This window comes from Coturnix japonica, chromosome 4 (genome assembly GCF_001577835.2).
Source record: "Coturnix japonica isolate 7356 chromosome 4, Coturnix japonica 2.1, whole genome shotgun sequence".
In the NCBI taxonomy this organism is placed as follows: Eukaryota; Metazoa; Chordata; class Aves; order Galliformes; family Phasianidae; genus Coturnix; species Coturnix japonica.
In genome coordinates, this window is record NC_029519.1 from 48140252 (window position 1) to 48159340 (window position 19089).

General features: G+C 35.7%; 1 protein-coding gene across 11 annotated transcripts in view; it reads right to left on the bottom strand.

Annotated features, from left to right (window-relative positions):
* The window catches only part of KIAA1109 (KIAA1109 ortholog), a 99870-nt gene that overhangs the window by 43589 nt on the left and 37192 nt on the right, over positions 1–19089 (bottom strand). For 10 of the 11 annotated variants that reach the window (XM_015861877.1, XM_015861878.1, XM_015861886.1 and 7 more), the window contains exons 23-41: positions 18249–18377; positions 17837–17956; positions 15573–15850; positions 15180–15430; positions 14478–14736; positions 13093–13936; positions 12202–12272; positions 11288–11461; positions 10851–10971; positions 9872–10018; positions 9379–9506; positions 8742–8944; positions 6728–6925; positions 6111–6322; positions 5621–5772; positions 4503–4653; positions 3311–3463; positions 1902–2139; positions 780–928 (exon numbers count right to left, since the gene is read on the bottom strand). In XM_015861877.1, the coding sequence (XP_015717363.1) occupies positions 780–928; positions 1902–2139; positions 3311–3463; positions 4503–4653; positions 5621–5772; positions 6111–6322; positions 6728–6925; positions 8742–8944; positions 9379–9506; positions 9872–10018; positions 10851–10971; positions 11288–11461; positions 12202–12272; positions 13093–13936; positions 14478–14736; positions 15180–15430; positions 15573–15850; positions 17837–17956; positions 18249–18377 (3978 nt within the window). The remainder of the gene's footprint in view (positions 1–779; positions 929–1901; positions 2140–3310; positions 3464–4502; positions 4654–5620; positions 5773–6110; positions 6323–6727; positions 6926–8741; positions 8945–9378; positions 9507–9871; positions 10019–10850; positions 10972–11287; positions 11462–12201; positions 12273–13092; positions 13937–14477; positions 14737–15179; positions 15431–15572; positions 15851–17836; positions 17957–18248; positions 18378–19089) is intronic. The other variant, XM_015861881.1, reaches the window with a different exon arrangement.

The following is a 19089-nucleotide window of genomic DNA, read 5'->3' on the forward strand; positions in this document are numbered from 1 at the left end:
TAAATCTCATTTGGATTTAGTCTTTGAAGACCAAATTCCTTGCACTCCTAATATAATCATAGTCCACCCTCAGGGAAGATAAGGAATGGGAGCTGGGAACTTTTGGCAACAAGTTGAAGCCTCCTGCTTACAGCTTCCAAACAGAATCTGAAGAACAGTCAGATGTGCAGAGCATCTGGGCTACTAAACCCTAAAACATGCAAGACCAATAGCAAGAAGCAGTGAGTCAAAGGACTTGTTGACCCCCAACTGCAGGGACAGGGGCGCTTTATCTGCTGATCTGACTTCTCATCTAGAGAGGTTTGCTGATTTTGGGTAGCCCCAGATGGAAGACAACAAATTAAAATGCACAACTCCTCCTGTTCAAAAAATAGAAAGGAAAACAAAATCTTCCAGTTTTCTGATCAGTCTATGGATAGAAAAACAATGATACATCAATTTTGCAAGCTACTGGAGTGCTTTGTCAACCTTACATTTGAGATAACGAGAAACATTTCTGCTTCCATAAGCAGATTAAAAAGCCAGTGATTTGCAGCCTTAAATGACAAATACAAATGTTTTTAAGTTTGGTTCTGAAGTTCACTGGCAAGAAAAACAACAAAGAACAGAAATAGAATGGACACCAACTAATCAAACATCAAACAGGACAAGAAGCACTTTCTCTGTGTATCAGTTACTTTTTCAGACCAGTACTCACTCACCTGCAGCCTACATAATTGATTCTAGACAGACCAGCTATAAACCATTTTTTCCCTCCGTGCACTATGCTGTAAGCTTACCTTTATTTTCAGTACAGAATCACTGTGAGTGTGAGTTTTGGACAGTTTCCTCATGATCTCAGCACCGGTAACAGGCCCAGAAGAGCCACTAGTAGGTGGAGGGCGATTAGCTGTTCCTTCCAAGAGCATTGTATGCTCGCTGACAGTAGCTGGAACCAAGTAAACAATACTTCCTCAATTGTATGTATTACAGGGAATAAAGATTATCTAATATTACACACTTAATTACAAACAGTCGTGAACTTCCTGGTTCTGTTACATACCCACACATAGTTGTCTTGGGAATACTAAGACACATAAGAAAACATCAAACACAATTAAAATCTTTTTGTCTTTCCAACATCCTACAACATGGTAGAGATCCAAAATAAATGTGCTATAGTGCAGGTGAGCTCGCTTGCAATACTCCTGCTTATCTCCCTCTCCTAATCCATTTATAAGAGCCCTCACAGGGGACAGCATCCTCCACAGCACTCCTATTAACTTATTATATTACTGAGGACAGTAAAACTGAATGGAGATGCTAAAGACACAAAATAACTGAGTTAACTCAAGACAGTTAAATAGATTGTTCTAATGACAGATATTTATGCCCTTCCTTCCAGTAGTTCTTAATTAACTCAGCTGTAAATCAACTGAAGAGACAGATGAATACTTTTTGTTACATTGGCAAGGTGTAAATTGGTAGTAGACATCTACCACAAAGTAGTAAAAATGGATAAAACAGAATTTATGAAAATATGTCTTCATAAAGGGAAGGTGGTAGACTTGAATTTGTTCCTGAGTGTTCATAGAATTGTGAGTTACAATCTCAGAATAAGATTATAATCTTAATGACAAAATTGTAATTGCAAGCTAACAAATAATAAAGTTGATGAATTTTGTGCTGTAAGACAAAGCATGTGAAACAAGACATGAGGTTTCCTGTTTTGCTTTACCCCAAATGGGATACAATTATAATATTATATTAACACTACAAACAGTGGTTTCAAAATGAAGATTTTATAAAAGAAGCTTGATGATTCTAAAGAAAGAATATAATATCTTCAAGGCATTAAATGCTTTGAGAGGAAGTTATTTGTCCCTATGAGCTTTTAGGAAGAGAGAAGAACACTAAAATACCTGCGTCAAATTCAAACTCTGCTCCGTCAGCACTTGTGTCACTCTGAAGACCCCCTCCATCCAATCCAAGCCCATCCTCGTGCTCACGGCAAACATTTGCATGCAGTTTCACAGGCTGAGTTGGTCTGTGTAAACTGACACCTTTAAAGGCTGGTGTCACTACAATGAACTTCATCCACTGCCTCGCCAGGGCAACCAGACCCTTCTTTAAGGTAACTAAAGCAGGAAGGCCATCACTCTTAAAAAAAATTAACAAAAATGGATATCATAGTGTTTTAAAGTCAACTTAGCATCACAGAATTATTCTTTCAAAGACAAAATGCTCCTTTTCCTACAGGCATATAATGGAAGCGTGCTGGTAGCACACAATTTCCATTTAAATATATGAAGTCAAAGCACTAAGAGACAAAAACCGCAGTCTCACCAAACACAACAAACACATTAATTTGCACGACCTGAGGATCGAGCCCAATGGGACAAGGATAAGCAACAGGAAACAGGATTATTAAATATGAAATGAAAAAGTATTTAAACAATTATAAAACTCTAAACTATGGACTGAAAATCAGAGCAGCCCTAGAGCGATTGCAGAAACAATTAAAAAATGAGGCTATGGGGTTTTTTGTTGATTAGCAGTCATTTGAAAACATAAATATGGATTGTTTTGAATGCATCTCTGAACAGCACGAAAAAAAAAGGAACAAATCAAAGTAAATAAACCAAACAGTGCTATTCTTGTCACAAATTGTGCTATTTCTGATCAGGAAAACAGTTCAACTCTGTCAGGCATGTAAACAGATTATGAAAATAACACATAATCAGGGACAAACACTCTTCCTTATGCCCAACACATTTGTCCAAACAATTATTTATCATTGCAATTCAGATATTTCCATTCTAAAGCCACCAAAAGACTACATCCTTCAGTTTTAAAGGTTTCTACAATTCTAGCCTTTTGAAAATCATTAAGCTCTCTGCATTACTGAAGCATTTCTAAATGACAAGAAGTCTAGTTCTGAAGAGAATATGTGAAATATAGTCTAATTACTGCATGCACTTACATCAATAATTGAGATTTATTTCTTTTTAAAATCACAGATGCAATTTTTTACTACTTTGTCATTATCTTTAAGTAAAATGAAATTTGATTAAAAGGCCATTAACAATTTCAAATATATGCACTTTAGTCTAGGATTTTGTACATAGTTATGTAAAAAATAATGCATATACACAGGTCACACACAGAGAAAAACAGCAGATCTAAAAGAAAATGATAAGGATATACAGCAGTTTGTGTTTTATTCCTCAATTTCTTAGCTTTCCATATATAGTTGCCTAATTCGAAACATTAGAATTGGTACATTTTAAACAAATATGCTGAGTTATTTACATTTTACAGAGTTACTCACCATAGTTGCATCCTCAATAATTGAGTAGTTTGCTTGGTGCAGGTAATGGTGCAATATGTTACACAGTAAACAGGAAGGATTTTCTTGCAAGAAACGAGCCACTTTGGTGAGCCTGTTGTACTTGCTTCTCAGAGGAAAGTGCACGCTTTTATTCTAGACAAAAATGCAATAGGTTTTCATTAATATATTTGCAAACAGAACGTGCATGTGAACAACAACTTCAGGTAACTTTTAGCACAATATCATTTTGAACTTCTACAATAAAATTCATGATATGTGGGTATCTAGCAGGATTTTAAAAGTGCTATATGAAAAATATAACATTTGAAGTTAATTTATACAGTAACAAAGTAAAAGGCAATGTTACTTCTGGACTAAAGGACAGACATGCATAGCTGGATAAGATTTCCAAAGGAACCATCTATTCTTAAAGAAAAAACACACGAAGCAAAATCCATAAGGGGAGTTTACATAGGGGACTGCTGCAAAGGTTGATTTTGAGACAAGCATAAAAGCTAGCCTGACACTATGCTCTCAGTCTTGAACAAGATGGGATCTAAGCAGGTATTACCTCTCCAAGTCTTCCCACTAGGTGGTGCTAATTGAACCAACAGCAGAAAACTGCCTACACAAACACAAACTCTCCTTACCTAATCACATTAAGACCTGATTTGTCACAGGAGATTTACCAATCCTAGTTTTCAACAACAACAAAAACATCTATTTTGCTCTTCTTGCAAGAATTGGGTTTTTTTTGTTCTCCTTTCTTCTAGTGAGGGGATTTAATATGCATAATGATTTCATACACTGCAGGGGCACAAAAGTTCACATTTCTCTCCCAGAAGATAATCTGAATAACTCACAATTCAAACCTTCAAATTTCATAAATTATATCAGGTACCAGAGCTATACATCTTTCAAGAGACAGAATCTCCAATTTCACATGGAGAAGTGCTCCTGTGAGAAGCACAAGACATCATCACTAGTAATAGCTGATTTTGTTCCCCCTGCTTGAATATAGATTCTGTATGAAAAGCAAAGGCAGTAAATTCTTGTAACCAATTCATGCAAGTAAACCATCATAAAAGGCACAGCATGAAACTTACTGTGAAAATAATCAGATCTTGAAATGAATATATATAAAGAATTACACTGTTCTGATTTCCATGTTGGTTTTATAAAGTTCATTTACCTCTAATGCTTCTGTCATAATGCAACCCATAACAGCACAAATTCGCAGGGTTCCTTCAGTCTCTAGTTTATTTAAAGATGATTTCACTTGATCAATGGGAACAAGCCAAGCACCAACTGCAGGAGTTGCAGTACTCAGGAGGTTCAGCTGCCTAATGGAGGAAAATTAAACAAAAAAAAATAAGGCATTCACATTCAGCAGCAGTAATTAGCAAGTCTTTCTACTACTATTATGAATTACTTTCAAACCAGTAAAATGCAAGAGAACAACGTTAAAAAGCAATGAATGTAAACTTATAACCCAGAAAATGACAACTTGCAGTAAGGACGTAATTCAGATTTTGTTTTACACACGCATCCAAGATTCCAGTCTCCTGCTGTCACTATGCCCCAGGTTTCCTATTTGCACTTTTTACTGCAATCATATAGTTTAAAATGATCAAAATTCATTTAATTCCAAATTAATTGTTATATAACATATCATGAATAATTTGTGCTGAAAGACTGAGGCAAAAACACTCAGGAAAAAAAAACATCTTCTAGTTTATTGCTGCATAGCAACAAAGGTTTGCTCTGTTATATCTTTATATTGTATTTATTCTATGCACATGTAAATACATTTATACCAAGTTCATTTTAAGCTTTAGAGATGCTTAAGTATCTATTATAGAGTATCTAACATTATAAATGTTCAAGCGTTCTTACATATACACTGTACAAATAACTCCTAGAAAGAGTGCAGTGGTAATAAAATCACTGTTTAAGAACTAGATTGAGAACTTAACTAGCAAGCGGTTCTCCTCTCTCCCATCTCTCCTACTCAAAATCAGCCTTCTTCTCTACTCCCCTCTTCTCCTTCATAAATATCATTCTCACTGTAAATGTTTCTTTTTCATTTTAATGAAATAATATCCAAAAATTTTCTATCAACACCTCCATACACATGATGGCAATTACAAACTGAAGCCAGAGTTACTGTGACATACATACATTCCAAAGCCATCTTTGCCAGAGAAGCGCCAATAATTACTGAAGTAACATTCAGAATCTACTAAATATGACTGTAATTTACCAAAGAAGAAATGATGCTATTTTCTTTCAAGTCAGGTAAAGTCATACCTTGAAAATACATGGGCTGGAGATCGTATGTTGGTGGGGGCTGCAAAGCTAAACCAAATTTCTTTGATTGTTAGCTTCATGCTGCAAGAGTCAGGTGGAGGAGGCATCAAAGGGATATCCTTTTTCAGATCATCAGATTCAACCCCTTCGTCCTTAAAATACAAAACATAGTCAAAAGTCTTTTCCAAATCAGTTAATGTTAAAAAGCAGTAACGTATCCTACAGTGCACTGTTTGCAATGAGCAGTTTCATATCATTGCATTCATATTTAGGCAAAGAAAAATAAAACTAATGCTCTCCAATAACTATTCCAAGACCCTACTAAGACACAGTAGCTTAAAGCTTAAAATTTAATGCACAAGCTGGGAGTTTGAATTCAGGTGGTACAACAACAAATCTATCAATTTTCAGTTTTAGACTACAAATTATAATCACCTTAAAGAAGTACAAACTCAGTTGTACTTATCTAAGTACATACTTACTTACATACCTGCTCATCTGAAACTGAGTTTCCATTAATATCTGAAGAGGGACTTATTCTATCACAAGGAAGGTTATCATCAGACACATCAGTATTATAGCCACTACCAGTTGGAGAATCTGAAGAGTTATTTGATGCAAGCAGTCCACCTCTCTCGGTTGCACTTGATTTACCCATGACTCCAAATGTATTATACAATACTGCACCAGACTGTCTTCCTCCTAAAAAAGCACACACACCAAAACTGTGAATGTTTGCCATGCATATACTTCTATTGTTACATCCCATACCGTATTTAATAGTAGAAATATATGATTCTGATTAAACAAGATGCACTATCAATTTACATACAACTTAAAATCTATTTCTAGAGCTTTCTGTAGATTTCAGAAACTGAAGCCACTTTCTATGGAATTAATTTCTATGCTATGATAAGTAGCATTAATGACTAAAAATGTATTTGTTATAGAATCTACAGTGTTACGTGATTTATGTACAATAGCTGTATTATTTAGCATTACCTATATTCAGCAATTTTAATCTGTAATTCCTCAACCAGAAGACCCAGCAGCACAACTGTTACAAGTTTCATAAAACAAAGAATATGAAGCACACAATAGTGTTACCTTTTATAGTTAAGTTTTCAATTCCACATTCGAACATTATCCAACCCCACTTCTCTTGACTAGGACCAATTCGAGTTACATCGGGAACAGCTTGCTGGTCTGTTTCATCCACAAAAGTAAACTCATCCAACTCTTCCAAAGTAAAAAGAACTTTTGATTTCCCAAAAGGAATTGCTGTTATTGCACAAGTCCCGATATCTGGAAACAAATATGTTTAGCACCAATTACTAAATAAAAGAAAAACCTTACATCTTCAAATAGCAATCAAGTTTACAGTTTTTGGAAGTGCTGCTTGTTTATTATAACTCAAATCAAATGGAAAAAAGATTTAAAAAAATCCAACTACAAGCAATTTTTAAGATGTATTGTTCTTCAAGTCTAAATACCTTTCTCCTAGAATGTTTATTTGGGCGGTGTAATTCCTAAGCGTGTAAAAGCAAGGAGTGAGTAACACCAAGTTCAACTTTCAAGACATTCCCAATCCTAACATAACTCCTCTCTTAATTATTTTTATAGTCATGGCTCCAAAGATATGCATACAAACAAGCTCTTCAGATTTTTATCTAGAAGCGGCAATCAGCCGTAAATTATTTTGTCAAAAAAAATCCTACTAAGCACCTGAAGTTTTACAGCAAAATGTGATTGCAGTACTGACAGTGCTCCTGTATAAGACATGTGTGAGCAGAAATGTATGGGGGCATTAACTCTAGTGTACTCTACAGATATTTAAAAAGAAATTTCTGATTTTAATTTAAAGACTGTTTCTAGGTTGGAAGCATGACTATGTCTATAGGAAGACAATGAAAAGCACCAAGTCTCACTGGTTCCTAAGGGAACACAGACTTGCTGTCTAAGATCCTGGAGGGGACAATGCCACCTTGATTCCTTTGATATTAGGACACAGCCTAAATATAAATCCTTTCTTCGAGTGACATTTCTAAAGGAACATTTTAAATAATTTTGTAACTGCTTCATATTGCCTCTCACACAGAGTTAAATGCCCAATATCTGGGGAAAAGAACCATACTAAGTCAATTTATATTCCACTCACAGAACTCTCTGCCTACGACTGATAACAGCAATCACTTTCATAGCATAAGTGAAATGCTAAGTTCCCTAGAAAGACATTTCTCAAACCTTTTAAATAGAAGATGAGGTTTGCCAGTTAGAATAAAGAATTATCTGGCCTTCTTGATTATATGCAGCACACCTACCGCAGAACACTACTGCCAAAATTTCATCTATAACTAAATTAATTTGAGCTCATCATTTTAATATTCTTCTACTGATTTTGTTTTCCTCCATTATTTGCTCACTAGTCTTAACCCAGGCTTTTTTTGTTGAGTGATCTTTAATCATCCTTATGTTAGAGAGTATCTCCATTCTCATGTCCTAGAGATTCTTTCATGGTACGAAGCAAAACTAGCTAATTAACTTCCTCTAGGGTCAGAGGTTATAGCAACTGAACTGAATTCATAATCTCTAGAAGGAACTACCTGAACACAAACAAGAATGAACACAATCAGGTAGATCTCATTTCCTATTTTACAGATATGGTTAAAAATCTACCACCTGTAAAGCTGAAATTGACAGTACAACAAGCATTTTATATCTTGAAAGAGCTACAAAGTACTAAGGAAACTGATAAGCGTAATTCATTCCCAGTATCAAGTGACAAAAAAAGGGCAGCTGAAAAGGAAAGATGAGCTGCAAGGAAAAGTCTAGGCATTAAATTTTACAAGCATATGTCCATCTTTACCATGTAACTACACAAACTGCTTAGAAATCCATCTTCATAGCTTTCACTCTGCCCATACTGAAATAAGTCTCTCAGTAAAATAACTGAATACAAGTCAGAGTAACCCATCCCAAAATTCTTTTAAGATTACCTGCAAAATTTCTAGGTTCAAGTGTCTTTTCATTTGTGTTGACAAAAAATGAGATGAAGGCAAACTATCACTACTTGCCTCTATAAAAAATGTTATTTCCACAACTGAAAAACAATAATGTTTACCCGTCGTATCAAGCCCTCTAAGCTGTCCATGAACACGATGAATATTCAGTTTAGCAGCAATTTCTTTTCCTTTTTCTGCTCCAGCATTGGATCTCAGTGAGCCAGAAGACTGGGGCTGCATTTTACTGGCTTGGATGTAACGATCAAATGTGACAGAATTCCTCCCAATCTCTGCATTGTTCGAAGACTCCTCAACTATACCCCTTTGAATATAGAGGAGAAAAGACTATAAAGCAAATATCTGACAGACATGGTTCACTGGATTATTTGAGTTTTAAATTTTAAGTGCCACTGGCATAGCATATTAGAAATTCTTTGTAAGGCCATAAGACAATTACACTTTGATTAAAAAAATTAACTTTATTCTGTATGACAAAATTGAGAAAAAGTTAAAACTTAAGTTCCAAAATGATTACAGATGGGTTCCTCCACTTCTCAAAGAAATTGCACTTTTAATTAGATATTAGATGTTAATTTATAACATATGGAAGACACATTTTGTTGTTTAACTCTCTCACGACATATTTTTTAAATATTTCCCTTCGGAACTGCAAGCCACGTTTCAAAAGACCTGGCAGCACTTTAAGTTTAAATTAAAAGATTAAAAAAGCAACAAATAGTGACATTTTAATCTTACCTATTCATACGAACTTGTGTAGCAATTCGATCAAAGCACAAAGCGACTAATGAAACATGAGTCACAGTTTTGCCAGAAGAAACCCCTGGAGATTCATCAACAGATGCTTGCAGTAAACACAGGTTCACCTGAATGGAAAATTTCACCAAAGAGTAAATAAATTTAGAAAAACAGAATCACAGAATCGTGAATCACAGAAAACATGTTACGTCACAAACTTCTGATACAATCTTATTTTATAAGCAAGATAAGTGGTCTTATACTTCTCTTGAATATAATGAAGCTCTTAAAGATAAAAGACATCACTGATGTCTTTCCACACCTACATAACAAGATTAGGCATCTCCAAAACAGTCTACTCTATTCAAAACATTGATTACCTATCAAAAATACGTAGTTTCACTTACGCTTTTTAGGAACTGACAGGGACTCAAAAATAAGGGTAATTTATGAGGTATACATCTACTAAATAAAGTCACTGAAAAGTTCTTACCTTTGGTACAGTAACGTTGGCCTGAAGGCCTTTAATTGTCACATTATCTTGCTTAAGTGAGAGATTTGTCTGTGCTGGTCCCTGGTTTGTTGTTCCTGTAGTAGTAGCATCTATTTTTGTTCCTCTAATATCCTGCTTAGAAGATAACTTGAAAGGGAAAAAAGGTTTTACCACTTAATAATTCATTCTCATTGAAAGTCAAAGCTCCTATGCTAAAGAACTTCAGTATAGTTTATCAGCACTGAAATACGAAGAGATTCTGACTTCATTTAATGCACAATGCCATGATTTCTAGAACAAGGAGTGCAGCGCTTATGTTATGTTTAGATACCATGGGGTAGCAATGGTTTGAATTTTACATGTATCACTTAAACTGAAAAAATGGTCATGAAGAAAATAAGTGTCAGTTACACTGCAAAGTCAAATAAATTCTAATTAAAAAAATATTAGCTTAGTCATTATGTTAGACAGGAAGAATTCTTAACTTTGCAGAGATACCGTACAACTATTTTCAAGCTAAATTAATTTTATAAGTTATCAGATGAACTGCAAGGAAAAGCACAGACTTTCACAGCTTTATATCAGCTTTCTTCTATTGCACAGACTCCCTTCCTGACTGCTCTAAATAATCAATTAGGTATTATGATATTATGCAATACATAAGAACGTCAGTAATACTAATTTCTAAGAAGAGAACATGACCTTAGGCAAATTGTTGTTGCTACTGACTAGATCCTCCAAAGGGAAAATAAACTTCAGAACCAAAAGTAAAGAATTTTCCAGTCATTGAACAACAGTTTGTAATAATTGACTGTGAAAATGTACATCAAGAAAAATATTAAATGTATTTCTAATTCATGTACTAGTTAAGTCCTGTACCTCAAAATACTGAATTCAATTAAATCTTTTTCTATGTAAAACAGCATAGAAAACAGCATTGTTCCAAAGCTTTGGATAATTTTCTTGTTCCCCTTCTTACATTTTCTGAGAAGCTTGTTTTACTATTCTGTACAGCATCTCGAAGAACTTTGCAATGAAGATCATCAACAATGGCTGCTGGATGTCGTGAGCTGGCACAGTGCACCATCGCTTCTATATACCTGTGAGAAAGAACAAACCCACAAAGGATGCTGAAACTTCCACTTTCACATAACACACCACGTGTAACACTTAACTAACACTGCAGAGAGACAAATTAATCTTCTGGCCTACAGAAAGTGCACTTCCCAGGTCAGCATAACACCCTTCTAGCTTTTTTACAGGAAATGCAGAATAATATTCAGTGTGCACTAGGCAATGCCATATCACTCACATCTTATTCTTCTACCTAATCTTTCACTCAACTTAACAACTTTGATTTCAAACAGCATTTAGAATAATCAACCAACACTGAAGTAGCAAAAAAACCATAATTACCTGTCCAATGCCTCTGCTACAAGAGGAGTCAGAACTACATCTACAGTTCCTTTTACTTCTACTATTGCTGTTGTCCTTGTCTGGAAGACTGGATGATCCAATGTCCATTCTTCAGTTATAGTTTCATCATCTGTATTTTCTGCAGACTTCTTATCCAAAGGAGTATAAGGTGTACTAAACAAGTCAAATACATATTATTAATCTAAATTTGCAAAAAATATCAAGGGGAACATCAGTAAACACCTGTCTATTGTATGATTTTTTTTTAATACTTTAATAGAATTCCAACAGTACTAAAATATCGGTCTTCGATGGTAGATACAACTAAAGCAAGGGAAGAGCCTAAAGGCATTAGTAGAGTCAACTGCTTCATGCAATAAATAATGAGACTATTCAGAATAAAGTGATATGAGGTTCGAGTCACATACTAGAAGAAATTCATTGCCAGGAACAGTGTTTAACCAGACCTTCAGCTTGCAAAAATTCTTCTGAGGCACTCTTGGTATGATTTTAATACTCAATAAAGTGCATATAGCAAGAAGTTTATTTTTCTGCACAGCTCAGAAAGCACACAAATAAAATTCCAGGGCAAAGTTCTTAACAAGATTCAAGTTGTGCTTTGGGCAATGCAATTAACAACTGCTATAAGCGCTTCCCAAAATTACCTAAGTAAACTGCAATTAACAGTCTTGAAAATAGGCAAGTGAAATCATCTGATGATTTCATTTTGACCCAAACCAAATGTCTTGCAATAATACACTTTGCTCTAAAACAGATCTGTACAGAAACTACTGCTATGAATCAAATTTTGAAAGGCCTAGAAAGAGTCGAAGTGTCTAATGAGTATCAGGCAAATCTTTTTCACTTTGAAAAAAAACCATATATGCTAATAAAGTTATGCAGTTTCAACTTACTTAGACGTTGATCCTGTAAGCTGCATGCCTCTGTCCAGTAACGAATTAGCTGTGAGACCCTGCTTAACAATCTAAGAGAAAAGTACAAAAACTATATTATATTCCTTCTGTATATGGAAAAAAAAACCAAACCAATGAGTCTTCAAATTAGGACTCTTCTTACAGGTTCTTTTAAAATAATCCCTTACACGTACATTCTCCAAAATAATGTAAAAACAACCTTTTCAGTTTCACTTCCTAAACTACTGGAGATATTAGATTACAAAATTCTTGCACGTAATTGATTGAAAAGAAATCATCTATTAAAGGTTTGGAGGAACAGATAAAGCTTTTGCTACAGAGTGATAACAAGATTAATTTATGAATCTTAGATACTTATTATCTACCAAGTCATTTCCATTATGTTTCACATATTTCATCTCAGCTCCTTCCTTAAACATGTATAATCATATTACAGATATCACTGGAGAAAAAAATAACAAACATTTTACAGAAATAATATTATAGATCTATGTATTTCAAATTTACTCTGAAGTACTGATCACCTAAGATATATTTTCTCAGTACTGAATGTACTGCAGCTAAAATTCTGTGTAATGTGTATTTTAAACCCATGTAAATATCCTTCAGCTGCATGTCACTCAAGAGGTAGCATTTCTAATGTAATGACAGTTCAGCACATATCCTACCCACACAATTCTGACACAGTCTTTTCTTGAGCATAATATACCAGCCACACAGCCTAAGATGTGAAGTCAGAAATCCAAGGTATTCCTTGCCTAATAGCCAAGTTTCCAGTGTATCATGACTTTATACAATACAATTAAACAATTTGAACTTGTTTTGAATTTTTATTCCTTTCTCTCCTGTTCTTTCCTGTATCTTTCATACCTTAAAAGTAGGGATAGAAAGTTGCTCAAAAGATGATGAACTTTCTTCACTTGTTGGTGTGTCAAGGTCTAAAGGGCGATGTAATGAGGATTTTGAAGTTCTTTTGTTAGTTGGATGCTTTACTGACCAATTGATCACCTGGAACTGTGTAAGATAGTTTTGGTAACATGCCATTACAGGCTGCTGGGAAGTTATTTGTTCACTTTCTACAGTCTTCTCAGATTCCATGACATAAATGTTCTCAATGTGCTCATCTTCCCCTCCTAGAGCTGAAACAAACGAAGTCTGAGAAGGATGAGTCTTAATTGGCAACGCTTTAACATCCTGATTAATTTCCCCGTGGACAGAACTTGTTAAGGGTCCTTCCACACTGTGATAAATAGATCCTCTGCTGTACTCAATTTTCTGAGCTTGCTTTTTTCTCTTCTTTCTCCCTGGGTAAGTTCCTGGACCTTCATCACTACTAATTGGCTCAAACTCTTCTGCTGCAGAAAAATAAGCTTCGCTATCAGCCATTGACATACTGGAATCCATTGAGCGATACTGGTGAAATGAATTTGAATCCGCAGATGGAGTATAAGGAAAAGAACCAAAGCTCCTCCTTTGCTTTGGGGAGTCTAACACATTCTCATCACTACGAGACACATCACTACTGAACTGCACGCCGACTGGAACGGGCTGCTTGTCTCCATAAAAGGCTGCTGTGAGGCTCTTGGTGCTGCCGAGCCGGGTGGAACACACAGATGCCTGTCGCTTCAGAGGAGACCTCATTGGAGACTGACCAACAGGCCTTTCCTGGCTGCTAGGGGATGCAGGGCTTCCCTCCGCACCATCAGCTGAGACACTGGAAAACACATAAAACAAAATAAAATAGAGTCATAGAATAGCCTGGGTTGAAAAGGACCACAATGATCACTGAGTTTCAACCCCCCTGCTATGTGCACGGTTGCCAATCACCAGACCAGGATGCCCAGAGCCACATCCAGCCTGGCCTTGAATGCCTCCAGGGCGTATTTTATTCTTAATGCTTCCTTTTACATTAGAGGAGCTGTCAAATGCTTCTCTGATTTTCTGCTAACATAGCAGTTACTTTCATAACTCTGATAACATATTAAATTCTGACACTTGTTAGTCTACTTATTTACATACAGAGGAGATATAAGTGACTGGTAATGGCAAGTGTTGTTGTCACACATGCTGGAGTTCCTAACCAGATCAGGTATTTATCCCCTAGCAGGGGATCCAAATTTGCATTCAAACTAGGAAGCACATTTTGGCAGTGCCAATATAAGTAACCAATACTGAATCAATTGCAAAATATAAGGCATATAAGGTTCTGTACTGAAGTGCTGAAGAGTCCTTCAGTCAGGACAAATGGTACTAACCTTCCATGACCATCCTCTCTTTTTGTACCAGGCAAGAACTCCTTCTGTCCCAAGTGATCCTCAGCAGTTGAAGATGGGCTGTCCTTCTCACCTGCAAGCAATGGGAGGGCAGCACTGGAACTGCTCGTTTCCTCTGAAGATGATGAGGAGCTATGGGAGCGCAGTGGCACCTGAAGGCTTAGATGTTGTGCTTTTCTTTCTATTTCTATACCTATAGATCTACAATCCCAATCTTTCCGTTTTACACCATTTGTTTTACCTAGGATTGGAAACAAGAAAGAAAAACTGAACATCTGATACCACTACACAGCTACAGTGGTTTCTTCCTTGCACACTGAAATAAGAAGTTTTATTAAAAAAAAAGCCCTCATTTTGAAAATGCATGTTTCCTAATAATGTAAAATCAGAGCAGCAAAATATTGAATTCTTTTAATAGACTGCTTTCTAGACAAGTAAAATAGACACAAGTCAGAAAGCTTCTTTTTACTCACAAAGAAGCTGCATGTTAATATAAAAAATTCAGCATACGAAATTCATTATTGTCAATCCATTGTCTTCTCTCAGAGGGTCCCATACCACCACACAGCCCCTCTCTCAACTACTCGATAGCCAGAATCAGAAAGACCATAAATACCAATGCGAAGTCAGGAAATGATACTTTTGGGCAAAACAGAATGATGTTACAGCACAATGCATTCTCACCATCTAAAATTTTAGGAATCTCTTTAGTAATTATCCATTCTCCTGGCTGCAGTAATGACTGACCATAAAACATATCAGATTCTGCACTTGTACTTGAAAAAGCAGAGCTGCTTGACGGTGTCAGTTCCTCAAGTTTGAAAAAGTCCAGTCCTGTTAGCGTCCCACCAAAGAATCGACAACCACCCAGGCAGCCACACTTGTTCTTGCTTCTCTTATTCTTCAAATTGTCATCAGGCCACAAAAACCACAATCTACAGAAGGGCAGGAGGGAAAAGAAAAAAAACAGAAATACAACCACATCAAATTTAGTGCATTTAAAATTAGTTAAGACAAGATAAAAAGATACACGCTAAAATACATTCAAATGCATCTCCATCAAATTTCCTCTCTCACCTTTTAGTTCGACTATCATGCATCTCCAAGAAATGTCTCTGCACTTCATGTTTAGAAGGATGATCCGCAGCTAAAGCAATGTCAGCAGTGATGAGCCCCAAGTTGACAGATCCAGCTTCCAGCCAATATGCCCTCCTTAGGATTGGCTGAAGACCAGTTCTGCAGTTGTTCACCTGCTCAACATATTGCCTCAACTGAAGATCTTGAATAGCAGCGCTCACACCTTCTCCAACAGACTGGTTGTGGAGGTTGCAGTTCGCAATACGTATAGTACCCATCTGAAAACAAATAATAACATGAACTCTGAATACTTAAAACTGAAACAAAGAAAAAGTAGCCTTAATACAATTAACATAATATCTAATTAATTCCAAGAAGGCCTCAGTAAACTACTGTCTCCAAAAACAGCAGAGAACCAGTTTGAATAAACTACAAGCATGAACACACGCACATAAGAAGGCAAGGTTAGAAAGTAGTTTCATGCAGTTTTCAAACAACAAAAACAAAGTCTGGATTTAGCAGTATCTTGCTGTAAAAGGATTCAAATAGAATTCCCAACTTTAGACATGTTATGATGAACCTCTAAAAAATTAAATCATTATTAACTTATTTGATGTAACCACAAAAAACAAGTAATCTGACACTTGACATCACTATGTCCATAGACTAAAACAAGGACCTCATGTTTCCAGTACAAAGCTGCGTTAACCTGCAGAATACAGGCATTTAATGCCACACTTAGTAAATACTTCAGTAAGTGATTCACATTAAATAGTGCAAAATTCAAAACAGAAGAAACTTTAAGTCTTAAGTCTTAACTCTGATCCATATGCATTGTGTAACAGTCTTTTTATGACCACAATCTACTTCTCTTATAGGTATAGCTCCAGCAGTTCTGTTGATTCAAAGTAGAGACTACCCATCTCCTGCATCTGGAAGAAGATCTTGCTTTATCTTCACTCTCATCTATGGAAACTGGTCAACTCACAACCAGCCTACCTGTCCATACAGAGCCAACCCTCCCCCACATTACAGAACCCCAATAAAATATGATGTAGCCCTGCCACACATGTCTTAAAACATTCTGAAGGTGGATGAAGTTTTCTGCACAGCTTCAGTAGTTTCCAAAAGGTCTCCAGGAAACACCCAAAACTTTGCAACTAAACATTCAAACTTTCCAAATGGCAAGTAAGGAAAGCTGCAAAAGAGCCCAGTCATGGAAGAGCAACACAAAGAGTTAAATATTTACTTCTCATCTTTGTCACAAACCATAATGAAGCACTGGAAATTCTTTTTTAAATATGAATGGAATGGATTAGTGATATAATTTTCTATAGTGGTTCAGTTTATTAAGCCGCTTTTGAAAATACCGTCATTCATATTTATGCCTACAAACAGAGTTAATATTTGTACTGATGCATTATAATATTAGACTCAAAAGATGTTATAGATGAAAATGCTTTTTTTTATTGCCACAAGGTGCCCAGCCAGTCAAATGACAAGATATCACATCTCAGATCACACAAAATGTCTAAAATAATTGTCACTGTCCCTGAGTTAGATTCCTGCTCATAAAGTGAAGCTGTCCCCCAGACATCAAATATCAAGTTCAATTTTAAAACTAAATTTATTAATGGACAGCACAACTTCTAGTCACTTACTAATTCTAGTCAGTATAATACTTCTCTCCTTTAGTGCATTCCTATATCATCCCTTAACATTCATTTTGCCATAGTTTTCTCTTGTATATGATGAGAGAGAATGTCATTTCTTCTCTGTACATTCTTTTTTGAACAGGAACACTCTGCAGTATTTTAGATTCGGTCAGTTAGCAACACTAGTATTTCTCCCAACGATCCTAATTCACATGACGTGACTTTGAGTTACCATGCAGTGAGCTGTATACATTTATTCCCAATCATTTCCAATTGCTGAGTTACTAACTCATAGAAAAAGTTCTAAACAACCCTCAGATGTAGACAACAGCTTTTATAGTGCCCAGAATTGTTTTAATTTACTATGCCAATCTTGCAGCTCACATTTTTAATTTTGGAAGAGAGACCATTTTCCAAAATCAGCACTGGAAGTGTTAAATATGACCCAAACTGACCTTCTTCTTGCTCAGTCCGACCATTTTAACCTTCTATCACTTCATTCCACTACAATGAGCAAGCCATTAAAACAGGCAACTGTTATATCAAAAAAACACAAAGACCTCTATTGACAAAAACATTTTAATTGCTGTTACAAGTAATGCCTTTTACCTTTATATTGGTGGCACAGCCATGTTCTACCACATACAGATCTGCACCATCCATCGCTAAGCGTGTCATTGTGTACTTTAAGTCATCAGATGTTGGGCATGGCCCAGGGACACAGTTCATCTAAGAAAAACAAAACAACAAAAAAACCTTCATAAACAACATCACAAAAACTGTTTCCTATATGTTAAAACCAGGATGAGGTCAAGAGATGAAATTCACGAATCATGCCAGGAAAATTCAGATAGAACCGCTTTTCTTTCTAAAACTTAATTAGCTATAATTTATCAAAGGGAGCATCCAATCTGAGTACATGCTCCGTATATCTTGATAACCTTAAGGTTGGGTTTATAAAGTTAAAAAAAAAAAAAGCCTGTACAAATATAGTGAGTAATTAAGATGGATAAAAGGGTACCTTAGAGTCACAAAAACGACGGTCAATTCCATGCTGGCATATTACTACAGACTTTGGTCTTTCCAGTTCAAACTCACGGCAGACTACATGAAACACAAAGGTCTGCCCCCATTCCAGAAGACTTGCAAGCTGTAAGCAAGTAATATGTTGTATAATAGTAAGTATGCAAAATGAACTTACACTATTCAACAGATTACTGAAAGAACATCTCTAAAGGTTGGAAGGTTAGGAGTAAAACCAGAGGTCCTAATCATAATACTTCGTCTTTGTTACTTTGTTTAAATACAGCCTGTTGACCATTACTAAAGATTTAATTTTGTGTGTGCTAGAAGATGCAATTTTCTGTAGCTCTTTACATGTAATGCTGTGACATGAACATAAACAATCCCTAAATTACATCTTAATCTAAGGAAACAGCTTTACTCTTAGTGTTAGGTAGGCATTTCATTGCAAAGATGGAGATCATCTTATTTTTTCTCAAAAAAAAAAAAAAAAGCCTCTATACACCCTACTACCTTAAGGGTCCCTTCCAACTCAAATGATTCTATGAGTCTATGAGTCTATAATTTAAATGTCATACCTCCTTGTATGTAAGTAACAAGGTTATATTCAGAAAGCATAGAAGGAAACTGGCTAAACAGAATACTACTGAATCTCACTGGACCTAGTAATTACCCAATTGTTGATTTAAATCTTTTATATAGTTAGCTTATTCATAAAGGAAATGAATCATGACTGTCGAGCTCTATTATGAGAGGGAAATGGGTTTTCTTAGGCTAATCAAAGGAAAGGGGACTTTAAATCAGGAGCAATTTAATTGGAATTTAATATAGCTATGACT